The sequence below is a fragment of the Nerophis ophidion genome, linkage group LG24, assembly GCF_033978795.1.
Source record: "Nerophis ophidion isolate RoL-2023_Sa linkage group LG24, RoL_Noph_v1.0, whole genome shotgun sequence".
NCBI lineage: Eukaryota > Metazoa > Chordata > Actinopteri > Syngnathiformes > Syngnathidae > Nerophis > Nerophis ophidion.
Window position 1 is genome coordinate 3925477 of NC_084634.1, and position 16479 is coordinate 3941955.

The 16479-nt window shown below is 37.4% G+C and overlaps 1 protein-coding gene across 2 annotated transcripts in view; it reads right to left on the reverse strand.

Moving 5' to 3' along the window:
• Window positions 1-16479, reverse strand: part of zmp:0000000662 (RING finger protein 145) — a 45462-nt gene that overhangs the window by 26861 nt on the left and 2122 nt on the right. The window contains exons 3-6 of one of the 2 annotated variants that reach the window (XM_061886528.1): window positions 15391-15499; window positions 15218-15309; window positions 6032-6267; window positions 5769-5944 (exon numbers count right to left, since the gene is read on the reverse strand). In XM_061886528.1, the coding sequence (XP_061742512.1) occupies window positions 5769-5944; window positions 6032-6267; window positions 15218-15309; window positions 15391-15499 (613 nt within the window). Of the gene's footprint in view, window positions 1-5768; window positions 5945-6025; window positions 6268-15217; window positions 15310-15390; window positions 15500-16479 lie in introns of both variants that reach the window. The other variant, XM_061886527.1, reaches the window with a different exon arrangement.

A 16479-nucleotide genomic window follows, 5' to 3' on the forward strand; every position in this document is an offset into this window, starting at 1 on the left:
AAAAATTATTTTCAAGGTAAAAGTTGATTTTCAAGGTAAAAAATGATTTTCTGAGGAAAAAATTATTTTGATGGTAAAAGTCGATTTTCAACGTAAAAGTTGATTTTTAAGGCAAAAAATGATTTTCATGGTAAAAAATTATTTTCATAGTAAATTTGATTTTCAAGGTAAAAAAAAAAGATTTTTAAAGAAAACGATTTTCAAGGTAAAAAAATATTTTAATGGTAAAAAATTATTTTCAAGGTATAAGTTGATTTTCAAGGTAAAAAAATTACTTTAATGGTAAAAAAAATATTTCCAACGTGAAATTTTTTTTTAAGGTAAAAAATGATTTTCAAGAGAAAAAATGATTTTCAAGGTAAAAGTTGATTATCAAGGTAAAAAAATATTTCCAAGGTAAAAGTAGTTTTGTAAGGTAAACAATGATTTTCAAGGTTAACAATGATTTTCAAGGTAGAAAATGATTTTCAGAGTAAAAAATTATTTTCATGGTAAAAGTTGATTTTCTAGGTAAAAGTTGATTTTCAGGTAAAAAATGGTTTTAATGGTAAAAAAATTATTTTCAACATGAAAATTTTTTTTCACGGTAAAAAATTATTTTCACGGTAAAAAATTATTTTCAAGGTGAAAGTTGATTTTCAAGGTGAAAAAAATGTTTAAGGTAAAAACTAATTTTCAAGATAAAAGTTGATTTTCAAGATAAAAGTTGATTTTCAGGGTAAAAAATGATTTTCAAGGTAAAAAATTATTTTCATGGTAAAAAATTATTTTCAAGGTAAAAGTAGTTTTTTAAGGTAAACAATGATTTTCAAGGTAAAAAATTATTTTCAAGGTTAACAATCATTTTCAAGGTAAAAAATGATTTTCAAGATAAAAGTTGATTTTCACGGTAAAAAATGATTTTCATAATAAAATGATTTTCATAATAAAATGATTTTCATGGTAAAAACAATATTTTCAAGGTAAAAGTAGTTTTTAAGGTGAACAATGATTTTCAAGGTAAAAAATTATTTTCAAGGTAAAAAATTATTTTCAAGGTAAAAAATTATTTTCATGGTAAAAAATTATTTTCAAGGTAAAAGTTGATTTTCAAGGTAAAAAATGATTTTCTGAGGAAAAAATTATTTTGATGGTAAAAGTCGATTTTCAACGTAAAAGTTGATTTTTAAGGCAAAAAATGATTTTCATGGTAAAAAATTATTTTCATAGTAAATTTGATTTTCAAGGTAAAAAAAAAAGATTTTTAAAGAAAACGATTTTCAAGGTAAAAAAATATTTTAATGGTAAAAAATTATTTTCAAGGTATAAGTTGATTTTCAAGGTAAAAAAATTACTTTAATGGTAAAAAAAATATTTCCAACGTGAAAATTTTTTTTAAGGTAAAAAATGATTTCCAAGAGAAAAAATGATTTTCAAGGTAAAAGTTGATTATCAAGGTAAAAAAATATTTCCAAGGTAAACAATGATTTTCAAGGTTAACAATGATTTTCAAGGTAGAAAATGATTTTCAGAGTAAAAAATTATTTTCATGGTAAAAGTTGATTTTCTAGGTAAAAGTTGATTTTCAGGTAAAAAATGGTTTTAATGGTAAAAAAATTATTTTCAACATGAAAATTTTTTTTCACGGTAAAAAATTATTTTCACGGTAAAAAATTATTTTCAAGGTGAAAGTTGATTTTCAAGGTGAAAAAAATGTTTAAGGTAAAAACTAATTTTCAAGATAAAAGTTGATTTTCAAGATAAAAGTTGATTTTCAGGGTAAAAAATGATTTTCAAGGTAAAAAATGATTTTCATGGTAAAAAATTATTTTCAAGGTAAAAGTAGTTTTTTAAGGTAAACAATGATTTTCAAGGTAAAAAATGATTTTCAAGGTTAACAATGATTTTCAAGGTAAAAAATGATTTTCAAGATAAAAGTTGATTTTCACGGTAAAAAATGATTATCATAATAAAATGATTTTCATAATAAAAGGATTTTCATGGTAAAAACAATATTTTCAAGGTAAAAGTAGTTTTTAAGGTGAACAATGATTTTCAAGGTAAAAAATTATTTTCAAGGTAAAAAATTATTTTCAAGGTAAAAAATTATTTTCAAGGTAAAAGTTGATTTTCAAGGTAAAAAATGATTTTCTGAGGAAAAAATTATTTTGATGGTAAAAGTCGATTTTCAACGTAAAAGTTGATTTTTAAGGCAAAAAATGATTTTCATGGTAAAAAATTATTTTCATAGTAAATTTGATTTTCAAGGTAAAAAAAAAAGATTTTTAAAGAAAACGATTTTCAAGGTAAAAAAATATTTTAATGGTAAAAAATTATTTTCAAGGTATAAGTTGATTTTCAAGGTAAAAAAATTACTTTAATGGTAAAAAAAATATTTCCAACGTGAAAATTTTTTTTAAGGTAAAAAATGATTTTCAAGAGAAAAAATGATTTTCAAGGTAAAAGTTGATTATCAAGGTAAAAAAATATTTCCAAGGTAAAAGTAGTTTTGTAAGGTAAACAATGATTTTCAAGGTTAACAATGATTTTCAAGGTAGAAAATGATTTTCAGAGTAAAAAATTATTTTCATGGTAAAAGTTGATTTTCTAGGTAAAAGTTGATTTTCAGGTAAAAAATGGTTTTAATGGTAAAAAAATTATTTTCAACATGAAAATTTTTTTTCACGGTAAAAAATTATTTTCACGGTAAAAAATTATTTTCAAGGTGAAAGTTGATTTTCAAGGTGAAAAAAATGTTTAAGGTAAAAACTAATTTTCAAGATAAAAGTTGATTTTCAAGATAAAAGTTGATTTTCAGGGTAAAAAATGATTTTCAAGGTAAAAAATGATTTTCATGGTAAAAAATTATTTTCAAGGTAAAAGTAGTTTTTTAAGGTAAACAATGATTTTCAAGGTAAAAAATGATTTTCAAGGTTAACAATGATTTTCAAGGTAAAAAATGATTTTGAAGATAAAAGTTGATTTTCACGGTAAAAAATGATTTTCATAATAAAATGATTTTCATAATAAAATGATTTTCATGGTAAAAACAATATTTTCAAGGTAAAAGTAGTTTTTAAGGTAAACAATGATTTTCAAGGTAAAAAATTATTTTCAAGGTAAAAAATTATTTTCAAGGTAAAAAATTATTTTCATGGTAAAAAATTATTTTCAAGGTAAAAGTTGATTTTCACGGTAAAAAATGATTTTCATAATAAAATGATTTTCATAATAAAAAGATTTTCATGGTAAAAACAATATTTTCAAGGTAAAAGTAGTTTTTAAGGTAAACAATGATTTTCAAGGTAAAAAATTATTTTCAAGGTAAAAAATTATTTTCAAGGTAAAAAATTATTTTCATGGTAAAAAATTATTTTCAAGGTAAAAGTTGATTTTCAAGGTAAAAAATGATTTTCTGAGGAAAAAATTATTTTGATGGTAAAAGTCGATTTTCAACGTAAAAGTTGATTTTTAAGGCAAAAAATGATTTTCATGGTAAAAAATTATTTTCATAGTAAATTTGATTTTCAAGGTAAAAAAAAATGATTTTTAAAGAAAACGATTTTCAAGGTAAAAAAATATTTTATTGGTAAAAAATTATTTTCAAGGTATAAGTTGATTTTCAAGGTAAAAAAATACTTTAATGGTAAAAAAAATATTTCCAACGTGAACATTTTTTTTAAGGTAAAAAATGATTTTCAAGAGAAAAAATGATTTTCAAGGTAAAAGTTGATTATCAAGGTAAAAAAATATTTTCAAGGTAAAAGTAGTTTTGTAAGGTAAACAATGATTTTCAAGGTTAACAATGATTTTCAAGGTAGAAAATGATTTTCAGAGTAAAAAATTATTTTCATGGTAAAAGTTGATTTTCTAGGTAAAAGTTGATTTTCAGGTAAAAAATGGTTTTAATGGTAAAAAAATTATTTTCAACATGAAAATTTTTTTTCAAGGTAAAAAATTATTTTCACGGTAAAAAATTATTTCCAAGGTGAAAGTTGATTTTCAAGGTGAAAAAAATGTTTAAGGTAAAAACTAATTTTCAAGATAAAAGTTGATTTTCAAGATAAAAGTTGATTTTCAGGGTAAAAAATTATTTTCAAGGTAAAAAATGATTTTCATGGTAAAAAATTATTTTCAAGGTAAAAGTAGTTTTTTAAGGTAAACAATGATTTTCAAGGTAAAAAATGATTTTCAAGGTTAACAATGATTTTCAAGGTAAAAAATGATTTTCAAGATAAAAGTTGATTTTCACGGTAAAAAATGATTTTCATAATAAAATGATTTTCATGGTAAAAACAATATTTTCAAGGTAAAAGTAGTTTTTAAGGTAAACAATGATTTTCAAGGTAAAAAATTATTTTCAAGGTAAAAAATTATTTTCATGGTAAAAAATTATTTTCAAGGTAAAAGTTGATTTTCGAGGTAAAAATGATTTTCTGAGGAAAAAATTATTTTGATGGTAAAAGTCGATTTTCAACGTAAAAGTTGATTTTTAAGGCAAAAAATGATTTTCATGGTAAAAAATTATTTTCATAGTAAATTTGATTTTCAAGGTAAAAAAAAAAGATTTTTAAAGAAAACGATTTTCAAGGTAAAAAAATATTTTAATGGTAAAAAATTATTTTCAAGGTATAAGTTGATTTTCAAGGTAAAAAATTACTTTAATGGTAAAAAAAATATTTCCAACGTGAACATTTTTTTAAGGTAAAAAATGATTTTCAAGAGAAAAAATGATTTTCAAGGTAAAAGTTGATTATCAAGGTAAAAAATGATTTTCTAGGTAAAAGTTGATTTTCAAGGTTAACAATGATTTTCAAGGTAAAAAATGATTTTCAGAGTAAAAAATTATTTTCATGGTAAAAGTTGATTTTCAAGGTAAAAAATGGTTTTAATGGTAAAAAAATTATTTTCAACATGAAAATTTTTTTTCAAGGTAAAAAATTATTTTCACGGTAAAAAATTATTTTCAAGGTGAAAGTTGATTTTCAAGGTGAAAAAAATGTTTTAAGGTAAAAAATTATTTTCAAGATAAAAGTTGATTTTCAAGATAAAAGTTGATTTTCATGGTAAAAAATTATTTTCAAGGTAAAAAATGATTTTCATGGTAAAAAATTATTTTCAAGGTAAAAAATGATTTTCATGGTAAAAAATTATTTTCAAGGTAAAAGTAGTTTTTTAAGGTAAACAATGATTTTCAAGGTAAAAAATGATTTTCAAGGTTAACAATGATTTTCAAGGTAAAAAATGATTTTCAAGATAAAAGTTGATTTTCACGGTAAAAAATGATTTTCATAATAAAATGATTTTCATAATAAAATGATTTTCATGGTAAAAACAATATTTTCAAGGTAAAAGTAGTTTTTAAGGTAAACAATGATTTTCAAGGTAAAAAATTATTTTCAAGGTAAAAAATTATTTTCAAGGTAAAAAATTATTTTCATGGTAAAAAATTATTTTCAAGGTAAAAGTTGATTTTCAAGGTAAAAAATGATTTTCTGAGGAAAAAATTATTTTGATGGTAAAAGTCGATTTTCAACGTAAAAGTTGATTTTTAAGGCAAAAAATTATTTTCATGGTAAAAAATTATTTTCATAGTAAATTTGATTTTCAAGGTAAAAAATGATTTAAGGCAAAAGTTGATTTTCAAGGTAAAAAATTATTTTAATGGTAAAAATTTTTATTTTCATGGTAAAAGTCGATTTTCAAGGTGGCGCAACATTCCGGAACACTGTTGAGCAAAGGACTGTCACAAAAAAAAACGTGTCTATTTATGCAAATTAAGTCCGCACCTTGTGAGCAGGAAGAAGGTGACGCCCTGGTGCAAGGTGGAGGCGGAGCCTAACATGGCGTCGGACCACAGGTGGACGACGAAGAGAACAAACCAGAAGATGCTGAAGAGCACCGGGACTGCGAACTGGTGCCAGAGGGAGATTCCCAGCGCCAAAAGCCGGTACAGCTCCAGCACCTGAGGAAGACATTTCAAAAAATGTCAAATTTAAAAAATAAATACATTTTAGACCGGAGCGCTTGAATAAAATACGTCCACCTCGACCTGAAGCAGCTGTGAACACGCGGCCTTGGCGAGGCGGTATGGCACGAAGAGGTTGGCGAGGAGGAAGGCGGCGACGGCGGTCCCCGTCAGTCCCGAGGAGAGGACGTTGAGCGTGAGCAGCGTGGAGGGCGTGGCAGTGCACAGTCTGGCCAGCAGAGGGAGGAAGTGAGCGGAGAAGAGCCACAGCTTCCTGGTCTTCATCAGGAAGGCACACAGCGTGCTGAGAATGATCTGACCTGGAACATTTGGACTCGTAAGAATGCGCCCGCAGGCACTTGCAAATGATAAGGGGGCAGAAAATATGATCATGGAATGTTTGACGCTCCAGTTCACGCACTTTACTGCCATGCTGAAGTCAAAGAATCAGCCTGACAAAAAAAAGTCTGTTGGTTGCCGATAGGAAGAAAATATTGTTGCCGCTACTGCTCGGCAATTTGGACAAAAACATAGATTCCGTTTTATACAAGGTGAAAAACATTTTTCACGGTGAAAAATACTTTTCTAAGTAAAAGTTGATTTTCATTGCCACACCCACAAAATGCCTAAGCAACAATTTCCAGATTAACGCCGCATGAAAAAAATAGTCAACAACAGAAGGAGATCACGTCTGCAGGAACCTACCACATAGCGAAGGACATACACTATTTGATTTCCTATTATGCAGCTCATTTTTCAATCAATCAATCAATCAATCAATGTTTATTTATATAGCCCCAAATCACAAATGTCTCAAAGGACTGCACAAACCATTACGACTACAACATCCTCGGAAGAACCCACAAAAGGGCAAGGAAAACTCACACCCAGTGGGCAGGGAGAATTCACATTCAGTGGGACGCCAGTGACAATACTGACTATGAGAAACCTTGGAGAGGACCTCAGATGTGGGCAACCCCCCCCCCTCTAGGGGACCGAAAGCAATGGATGTCGAGCGGGTCTAACATGATACTGTGAAAGTTCAATCCATAGTGGCTCCAAGACAGCAGTGAGAGTCCCGTCCACAGGAAACCATCTCAAGCGGATCAGCAGCGTAAAGATGTCCCCAACCGATACAGGCGAGCGGTCCATCCTGGGTCCCGACGAGCGGTCCATCCTGGGTCTCGACTCTGGACAGTCAGTACTTCATCCATGGTCATCGGACCGGACCCCCTCCACAAGGGGGGGGACATAGGAGAAAGAAAAGAAGCGGCAGATCAACTGGTCTAAAAAGGAGGTCTATTTAAAGGCTAGAGTATACAGATGAGTTTTAAGATGAGACTTAAATTTCAATAGTTGACACTTATTGAAATATCTTGTGTGACATCATGCACAAAAGTGCACTTTATTTCTTTTAAAGCATTGGTGTCAAACTCTGGCCCACCGTGTAATTTAATTTGGCCCTTGAGGCAATATCAAATTAACATTCGAGCTGGCCCACCGGTATTAGAACACCCCATTCACCGCTAATACTCATACTTACCAACCATCCCGATTTTCCCGGGAGACTCCCGAATTTCAGTGCCCTTGCCGAAAAACACCCGGGGCAACCATTCTCCCGAATTTCTCTCGATTTCCACCCAAACAACATCTTGGGGACGTTCCTTAAAGGCACTGCATTCAAAGTCCTCTACAACCTGTCGTCCCGTCTGCTTGTTCTCCACACAAACATTGTCACGTACTCTATGCGGACATTCGGCCGTCTGGGAGCGCAGAGGGCTAAGCCTACGGACCGAACTAAAGGTCTATCGTGGTGTTGTCCTACCTGCCCTGCTGTATGCCTGTGAGACCTGGACTGTATACAGCCGGCATGCTAAACAACTTAACGCCTTCCACATGAGATCCCTCAGGAAGCTGCTCAATATCAGTTGGCAGGACAAGATCCCAGAAACTGAGGTCCTCCGCAGGGCTGAGATGGAGACCATCTATGCCATCCTCAAGCGTTCCCAGCTGAGATGGGCTGGCCATATGTCAAACGAACGCCTACCAAAAATGCTTCTTTACCGTGAACTGCACCATGGAAAGCGCTCACGCGGCGGACAGCGGAAACGCTTTAAGGACACCCTAAGAACCAGTCTCAAGGGCTGTGGTCTGGACCCAGAGACCTGGGAAGCCGTTGCCCAACACCTGCAGTCTGGCATGGTGTAGCAGACTTCGAGGAAAAAACGGATCCATGAAGCCGAACAGAAGCGACAGCTCCGCAAGACAAGAGACTGTTCCTCCCTCTCAGCCAGCCAACCCCCAGCCATAACCTGCCCTCGCTGCAGCCGGTCATTCCGTGCAAGGATTGGCCTCATCGGCCATCTTCGCACACACAAATCAACGTGAAGTCACCTGGTCATCTTCGAAAACGAAGGACGAACATGATACACACAAACAAGTGAATGCAAACGCATACTTGGTCAACCGCCATACAGGTCACACTGAGGGTGGCCGTATAAACAACTTTAACACTGTTACAAATATGCGCCACACTGTGAACCCACACCAAACGAGAATGACAACCACATTTCGGGAGTACATCCGCACCGTAACACAACAGAACAAATAATAATAATAATAATAATGGATTAGATTTATATCGCGCTTTTCTATTGTTATATACTCAAAGCGCTCACAGAGAAGTGGGAACCCATCATTTATTCACACCTGGTGGTGGTAAGCTACATCTGTAGCCACAGCTGCCCTGGGGTAGACTGACGGAGGCGTGGCTGCCAGTTTGCGCCTACGGCCCCTGCGACCACCACCTATCATTCATTCATCATTCATTCACCGGTGTGAGCGGCACCGGGGGAAAAGGGTGAAGTGTCCTGCCCAAGGACACAACGGCAGCGACTTTGATGTCCATAGCGACGGCGTGGCGCAGTGGGAGAGTGGCCGTGCGCAACCCGAGGGTCCCTGGTTCAATTCCCACCTAGTACCAACCTCGTCACGTCCGTTGTGTCCTGAGCATGACACTTCACCCTTGCTCCTGATGGGTGCTGGTTGGCGCCTTGCATGGCAGCTCCCTCCATCAGTGTGTGAATGTGTGTGTGAATGGGTGAATGTGGAAGTAGTGTCAAAGCGCTTTGAGTACCTTGAAGGTAGAAAAGCGCTATACAAGTACAACCCATTTATCATTTATTTATAGCTGGGAAGCGAACCTGCAACCCTCAGGTTTCTGGCACGGCCGCTCTACCCACTACGCCATGCCGCCCAGAAACCCTTGCAACACTAACCTTTCCGGGATGCTACAATATACACCCCCCCCGCTACCACCTAACCCCGCCCAGTTAATGTTGATATTTACATCAGAAAGCTGCAAATAGGAAAGAGGCATTCAATTTTTTTGATTTATTTAATATACCATTGATATTTTAAATTATCATTATTATTATTATTTGAAAATCGATTTTGCCTGTCACTATAAACTTATACAATATTCAATGCACAACTTGTTTAAGGTCCCTATTAAAATGTTAATTTGTTCAACCTTTGTTCAGTTTAAAATGTTGGCCCACTCTGTATTTGAGTTAAAGCTCACTTTCAGAAGTTTTTCCTCATCCAGAAATCCCTCAAATTCTTCTTCTTCGGCGTCTGAATTAAAAAGTCGGGCGAATACGGCATCCTGAATGGTGGGCTCCGTCTCGTCGAAGTCATCAGAGTCAATGTTGTTGTCCGTGAATCCTGCCTTCCGGAAAGCTCGGACCACATTTGAGACCGGTATATCCGCCCAGGCGTTTACATTCCTCTGGCGTATGTCGTCCGGCGCGGTCTCCCTGTTTTGGTGAAGGTGTGTTCGCCTTCGGTCATCCATTGTTCCCACGCCGTTCGCAGTCGAGCTTTGAATGCCCTGCTGACACCAACACCAGCGGTTGGAGTTCTTTGGTCAATCCACCCGGAATGACGGCGAGTGTTGAATTAGTGTGCTTCGCTTTTTTTTGACACCATCTGTGATGTGGGTGAGCACTCCAGCCTTTAAATAGACTCCCTTTTTAGACCAGTTGATCTGCCGTTTCTTTTCTTTTTCTCCTATGTCCCACTCTCCCTTGTGGAGGGGGTCCGGTCCGGTCCGATCCGGTGGCCATGTACTGCTTGCCTGTGTATCGGCTTGATCCGCCTCCGCTTGGGATGGTTTCCTGCTAGCTCCGCTGTGAACGGGACTCTCGCTGCTGTGTTGGATCCGCTTTGGACTGGACTCTCGCGGCTGTGTTGGATTCATTATGGATTGAACTTTCACAGTATCATGTTAGACCCGCTCGACATCCATTGCTTTCCTCCTCTCCAAGGTTTTCATAGTCATCATTGTCACCGACGTCCCACTGGGTGTGAGTTTTCCTTGCCCTTATGTGGGCCTACCGAGGATGTGGTAGTGGTTTGTGCAGCCCTTTGAGACACTAGTGATTTAGGGCTATATAAGCAAACATTGATTGATTGATTGAAATCAACAGGGACGGAGCTCTCGGTCTCTTCACGTAAACTTCCTTCAACCATCAATCAATCAATCAATGTTTATTTATATAGCCCTTAATCACAAATGTCTCAAAGAACTGTACAAACCATTATGACTACGACATCCTCGGAAGAACCCACAAAAGGGCAAGGAAAATTCTTGGAGAGGACCTCAGATGCGGGCAACCCCCCCCCCCCCCTCTAGGGGACCGAAAGCAATGGATGTCGAGCGGGTCTAACATGATACTGTGAAAGTTCAATCCATAGTGGCTCCAACACAGCCGCGAGAGTTCAGTTCAAAGCGGATCCAAGACAGCAGCCAGAGTCCCGTCCACAGGAAACCATCCCAAGCGGAGGCGGATCAGCGGCGTAGAGATGTCCCCAACCGATACACAGGCGAGCGGTCCATCCTGGGTCTCGACTCTGGACAGCCAGTACTTCATCCATGGTCATCGGACCACAAGGGAGGGGGGGGACAGAGGAGAAAAAAGAAGCGGCAGATCAACTGGTCTAAAAAGGGGGTCTATTTAAAGGCCAGAGTATACAGATGAGTTTTAAGGTGAGACTTAAATGCTTCTACTGAGGTAGCATCTCGAACTGTTACCGGGAGGGCATTCCAGAGTACTGGAGCCCAAACGGAAAACGCTCTATAGCCCGCAGACTTTTAAGGGGATGGGCAATATGCGCATGTGTAAAGTTAGGAGCACATGCCTCATTTAGCGCAAAAAAGTCGTCTGGTTTAAGCCAGGTTTCGCTGAGACCGATGATGTTAAGATTGTTGTCTCTGATGATATCATTAACTAACAACGTTTTGGGAGACAATGATCTTAATTTTAAAAAAACTATATTATAGGTAGTGGGCTGTTTTAGGGAATTTTTGATCAAATTATTCGTAGTAGCAATATTAATAATGTTCCACACATTTGCTCACATTTTCAGTAGACCCATAATAAATTCATCGGCGTGCGTCACTAGATCAGCAACGAACTCTGAGAATTCATTGATAAAGTCCGAATAGGGCCCTGGGGGGCGGTAGATAACAGCCAGGTGTAGAGGCAGCGGTGTGACAGACCTCATAGTAAGCACCTCAAACGATTTATATCTATTATTTATGTTATAACTAAGGTTAAAGTTTTAGTTGTATATATTAGTGCGACCCCCCCAACCCCTTTTAAGGGGACGGGCAATATGCGCATGTGTAAAGTTAGGAGGACATGCCTCATTTAGCGCAAAAAAGTCGTCTGGTTTAAGCCAGGTTTCGCTGACACCGATGACGTTAAGATTGTTGTGTCTGATGATATCAACGTTTTGGGAGACAATGAATTTATGTTTAAAAAAAACGATATTATAGGTAGTGGGCTGTTTTAGGGATTTTTTTTATCAAATTATCCGTAGTAGCAATATTAATAATTTTCCACACATTTGCTCACATTTTCAGTAGACCCATAATAAATTCATCGGCGTGCGTCACTTGATCAGCAACGAACTCTGAGAATTCATTGATAAAGTCCGAATAGGGCCCTGGGGGGCGGTAGATAACAGCCAGGTGTAGAGGCAGCGGTGTGACAGACCTCATAGTAAGCACCTCAAACGATTTATATTTATTATTTATGTTAGGACTAAGGGTAAAGTTTTCGTTGTATATTAGTGCGACCCCCACACCCCTTTTAAGGGGACGGGCAATATGCGCATGTGTAAAGTTAGGAGGACATGCCTCATTTAGCGCAAAAAAGTCGTCTGGTTTAAGCCAGGTTTCGCTGAGACCGATGATGTTAAGATTGTTGTCTCTGATAATATCAACGTTTTGGGAGACAATGATCTTATGTTTAAAAAAACTATACTATAGGTAGTGGGCTGTTTTAGGGAATTTTTGATCAAATTATCCGTAGTAGCAATATTAATAATGTTACACACATTTGCTCACATTTTCAGTAGACCCATAATAAATTCATCGGCGTGCGTCACTTGATCAGCAACGAACTCTGAGAATTCATTGATAAAGTCCGAATAGGGCCCTGGGGGGCGGTAGATAACAGCCAGGTGTAGAGGCAGCGGTGTGACAGACCTCATAGTAAGCACCTCAAACGATTTATATCTATTATTTATGTTACAACTAAGGTTAAAGTTTTAGTTGTATATTTTAGTGCGACCCCCCAACCCCTTTTAAGGGGACGGGCAATATGCACATGTGTAAAGTTAGGAGGACATGCCTCATTTAGCGCAAAAAAGTCGTCTGGTTTAAGCCAGGTTTTGCTGAGACCGATGATGTTAAGATTGTTGTCTCTGATGATATCATTAACTAACAACGTTTTGGGAGACAATGATCTTATGTTTAAAAAAAACTATATTATAGGAAGTGGGCTGTTTTAGGGAATTTTTGATCAAATTATCCGTAGTAGCAATATTAATAATGTTACACACATTTGCTCACATTTTCAGTAGACCCATAATAAATTCATCGGCGTGCGTCACTAGATCAGCAACGAACTCTGAGAATTCATTGATAAAGTCCGAATAGGGCCCTGGGGGGCGGTAGATAACAGCCAGGTGTAGAGGCAGCGGTGTGACAGACCTCATAGTAAGCACCTCAAACGATTTATATCTATTATTTATGTTATAACTAAGGTTAAAGTTTTAGTTGTATATATTAGTGCGAACCCCCCAACCCCTTTTAAGGGGACGGGCAATATGAGCATGTGTAAAGTTAGGAGGACATGCCTCATTTAGCGCAAAAAAGTCGTCTGGTTTAAGCCAGGTTTCGCTGAGACCGATGATGTTAAGATTGTTGTCTCTGATGATATCATTAACTAACAACGTTTTGGGAGACAATGATCTTATGTTTAAAAAAAACTATATTATAGGAAGTGGGCTGTTTTAGGGAATTTTTGATCAAATTATCCGTAGTAGCAATATTAATAATGTTACACACATTTGCTCACATTTTCAGTAGACCCATAATAAATTCATCGGCGTGCGTCACTAGATCAGCAACGAACTCTGAGAATTCATTGATAAAGTCCGAATAGGGCCCTGGGGGGCGGTAGATAACAGCCAGGTGTAGAGGCAGCGGTGTGACAGACCTCATAGTAAGCACCTCAAACGATTTATATCTATTATTTATGTTATAACTAAGGTTAAAGTTTTAGTTGTATATTTTAGTGCGACCCCCCAACCCCTTTTAAGGGGACGGGCAATATGCGCATGTGTAAAGTTAGGAGGACATGCCTCATTTAGCGCAAAAAAGTTGTCTGGTTTAAGCCAGGTTTTGCTGAGACCGATGATGTTAAGATTGTTGTCTCTGATGATATCATTAACTAACAACGTTTTGGGAGACAATGATCTTATGTTTAAAAAAAACTATATGATAGGAAGTGGGCTGTTTTAGGGAATTTTTGATCAAATTATCCGTAGTAGCAATATTAATAATGTTACACACATTTGCTCACATTTTCAGTAGACCCATAATAAATTCATCGGCGTGCGTCACTAGATCAGCAACGAACTCTGAGAATTCATTGATAAAGTCCGAATAGGGCCCTGGGGGGCGGTAGATAACAGCCAGGTGTAGAGGCAGCGGTGTGACAGACCTCATAGTAAGCACCTCAAACGATTTATATCTATTATTTATGTTATAACTAAGGTTAAAGTTTTAGTTGTATATATTAGTGCGAACCCCCCAACCCCTTTTAAGGGGACGGGCAATATGAGCATGTGTAAAGTTAGGAGGACATGCCTCATTTAGCGCAAAAATGTCGTCTGGTTTGAGCCAGGTTTCGCTGTGACCGATGACCTTAATATTGTTGTCTCTGATGATATCAACGTTTTGGGAGACAATGATCCTATTCGTTGCTATGTTTAAAAAAAACTATATTATAGGTAGTGGGCTGTTTTAGGGAATTTTTGATCTAATTATCCGTAGTAGCAATATTAATAATGTTACACACATTTGCTCACATTTTCAGTAGACCCATAATAAATTCATCGGCGTGCGTCACTAGATCAGCAACGAACTCTGAGAATTCATTGATAAAGTCCGAATAGGGCCCTGGGGGGCGGTAGATAACAGCCAGGTGTAGAGGCAGCGATGTGACAGACCTCATAGTAAGCACCTCAAACGATTTATATTTATTGTTTATGTTAGGACTAAGGTTAAAGTTTTCGTTGTATATTAGTGCGACCCCTCCACCCCTTTTAAGGGGACGGGCAATATGCGCATGTGTAAAGTTAGGAGGACATGCCTCATTTAGCGCAAAAAAGTCGTCTGGTTTAAGCCAGGTTTTGCTGAGACCGATGACGTTAAGATTGTTGTCTCTGATGATATCAACGTTTTGGGAGACAATGATCTTATGTTAAAAAAAACTATATTATAGGTAGTGGGCTGTTTTAGGTACTTTTTGATCAAATTATCCGTAGTAGCAATATTAATAATGTTACACACATTTGCTCACATTTTCAGTAGACCCATAATAAATTCATAAAAAAAGCAAACTTCATGAATGTTTTGTGTGAGCAACATGCTGGAAATCACTGACAGCGGCCCATTCTTTCACAAATGTCTGCAGAAACAGTCTCCATACCTAAGTGCTGGATTTGATACACCGGACTAAGTGATTAGGACACCTGATTCTCAACGTTTTGATTGGCGGCCAAACACTTTTTGGCAATATAGTGTGTGTGAATGTTTTGGAGCATTCACACATGTATAGTTTGTAGGAAAAAGTAAAACGTGATGGGTGGAGAAGAGTTCCAAACATGAAAGCGTTGTTTTTAAGGACTCACTTGTCAGCGCAGACACGAATCTGTTGAAGGCCAGAGAACTGAGGTACACCGCTCCTTCGTAGCCAGACTGCATCTCCTCGCGGATATACTCCCTGAGGCGTCGACAGATGAAAGGTGACGTCTCTAAAACAATGGAGGGATGTGTCTTAAGAAGCAAAACGAGCGTGACTCACTTGGAGATCTGGTGGCCCATGTAGAGCAGCATGGCGGCCAGGATGTGGAGGTAGAGCGTTACGATGTGTCTCAACGGCAGCACCAAAACCACCGCGTTGATCACGTGACCTTGGAGGAGCATGCAGGGAACATATTTAAAGAGATCATTTTCCATTCGCGTATTCACAAAAGGCACAGTCGCCATAAAAAGTGCACATACACGTGTGTAGAACATCATGTCATGGCTGTCTTGAGTTTACAATCATTTCTACATTTTTTTTGTGATGAGAGCACATACTTGTTGCTCACACAAAACATTCATGAAGTTTGCTTCTTTTATGAATTTATTATGGCTCTACTGAAAATGTGAGCAAATGTGTGTAGGGAGAAGACAGAGCGCCGATAAACTTTAAAGGCACTGCCTTTGCGTGCTGGCCCAATCACATAATATCTACGGGGTGAGGAGGCGTGGCTGGCGGACCTGCAGCGAGGTACGCTGGGACTCCCGAGAGGTCTGCGAGAAGGTGTGTTCAGCGGATACTGCAGCGATGCGGGGTGCGCCGGGGCCGGCTCCGAGAGGTCTGTGAGGAAGCGTGGGCGGCGGATACTGCAGTGAGGCGGGGTGCGCCGGGGCCGGCTCCGAGAGGTCTGTGAGGAGGTTTGGCCGGCGGACTTGAAGCTGGGGCCGGCTCTTAGAGATCTGTGAGGAGGCGTGGCCGGCGGACCTGCAGCGAGGCATGGCGCACGCACCGAGACCTGCTCCAAGAGGTCTGTGAGGAGGCATGGTCGGCGGACCTGCAGCGAGGCGGGGCCCGCTCAGAGAGGTCTGCGAGGAGGCGTGGTCGGCGGACCTGCAGCGAGGCGGGGCACGCCGGGTTGGCTCCGCGAGGAGGCATGCCTGGCGGACTTGCAACGAAGTGAAGTGAATTATATTTATATAGCGCTTTTCTCTAGTGACTCAAAGCGCTTTACATCGTGAAACCCAACATCTAAGTTACATTTATACCAGTGTGGGTGGCACTGGGAGCAGGTGGGTAAAGTGTCTTGCCCAAGGACACAACGGCAGTGACTAGGATGGCGGAAGCGGGGATCGAACCTGCAACCCTCAA